The following is a 1,705-nucleotide window of genomic DNA, read 5'->3' on the forward strand; positions in this document are numbered from 1 at the left end:
CTCTTGTCCCACCTACCATGTGCTTCATCTTCCCAGTCCTGCTGCTTCCATTGCAGTCTCCTGGGATGGATCAATACGCTGCCAGAGACCACCAAATTCCTCAGACAAGTGCGCCCTAGGCACATCTCCCAGGTGAGGGCTATACACGAGAAGGATTTGAGCACAATGCTGGAGAGCACAGGCAGAAAATTTCTTTTTCACTTTCTAGGCATAGACAGATATTTGCCACCAGCCCACTGAGTTAAACAAGGAGTGCAATGTCATAGACCGGGAGCTGGGTTTTGTGTACACTGCAGTGCCAGCAAGGGAACACCTGATCAAGTGAGAATGGCAAATGTTGACTCAGTGGGATGTATCTGAGCAACCTAAATGCTGTGTATGTGTGTTGTTAACGTACCTGGCAGAGGAGAGCTCACAGAGGGTGAAGAACCCCAGAGGTTGCTCCTGGAGGGTGCAACACTTTGCAAGTGACTGTCCCAATCTCTGTTCAACTGGCCACATTTCTGGTGGAAGAATGAATGCAGCTGCCTCCTTCAGATGTGCCTCTACAGGCCCTGATCCACTGTGGAGGTACCTTACAGAGCATGATCCAAAGTATGAAGGGAAGAAGAAACTCAAGATTTCAGGCAGAGAGCTAGCATCAGTTCCCACACAGCTCTTTGGCATGGACCAGCTGCAGGTCCTGGAGATGAGTCCCGAACGGCAGAGCTGCCTGAGGTACCGCATGGAGCTGCTCCCCCGGGAGATCAGCCGCCTGAAGAACCTAACCCTCCTTTACATGGACTCCAACAACCTGAAGAAAATTCCTGCTGAAATTGGCACACTGAGCCACTTAGAGAGGCTCACTCTCAGCAACAACAGCCTGAGCTCTCTGCCCCCAGAAATCGGGGCGCTGCAAAGGCTGCGCAGCCTCCACCTGGCCAACAACAGCCTCACCGAGCTGCCTGCTCCTCTCTGCCAGCTGAGGAGCCTCACCTTCCTGGACCTGAGTGACAACAGAATAGGCACAATCCCCCCCGGTATTCGGCATCTGGAGAAACTGGAAACATTGCTATTGCTGTTCAACTCGCTGGGGAATCTGCCAGGGGATGTCTGTGTTTTAAGGAATCTGCACACACTTTGGCTGGGAAACAACCATCTCCGGTCCCTTCCAGCAAACTTTGGTGATCTGGTGAACCTGGACTGGGGATACAATTACTGTTCATGCAATTTTGAGGGCAATCCACTGGAAAGTCCTCCCCCTGAAGTCTGCAGCAGAGGCCCTGAACAGATCAGAGACTATTTCTCATCATTTCATGACGCACAGAGAGAATAGGTAATTGGTGTCAGTCCCCTCCTGAAGTGACTGAGATGGATTTGTTCTGTACCAATCAACCACACAAGCAAAATGTGTTTCAGATGGAAAAGTCTGATCTGCTTACTCTGTAGACCTCTAAAGCTTCCTGTCTGATGTAAGGAGATTTCTCTGGCTATCCTTATGACACTTGTATTGAATGGTGGTGTATAGATTTCAAGAATTATTTCAGGGACAACTATAATATTATTATTATTTATAGTTCCATAGGAAATGTTGTAGCCAAAAAATTAAGTCTGAGGAAATGAACAATATTTAATCTGAGAAGGTAGAGTCAGGTAAACACATCATGGTATATAGCAATAATATGTACTATTTGTTTGTGCTCTGGGTCAGCGCTTGAGTCTGAAC

The 1,705-nt window shown here is 48.3% G+C and overlaps 1 protein-coding gene across 1 annotated transcript; it reads left to right on the forward strand.

The window, feature by feature from the left end:
- The first annotated feature begins 514 nt into the window (after positions 1-514).
- On the forward strand, positions 515-1,315 carry LOC106499839 (leucine-rich repeat-containing protein 30-like). Its single transcript, XM_013961460.2, has one exon. It carries the CDS (start codon positions 515-517, stop codon positions 1,313-1,315), a length of 801 nt encoding a protein of 266 aa, XP_013816914.2.
- Positions 1,316-1,705: the final 390 nt, after the last annotated feature.

This window comes from Apteryx mantelli, chromosome 2 (assembly GCF_036417845.1).
Source record: "Apteryx mantelli isolate bAptMan1 chromosome 2, bAptMan1.hap1, whole genome shotgun sequence".
Lineage (NCBI taxonomy): Eukaryota > Metazoa > Chordata > Aves > Apterygiformes > Apterygidae > Apteryx > Apteryx mantelli.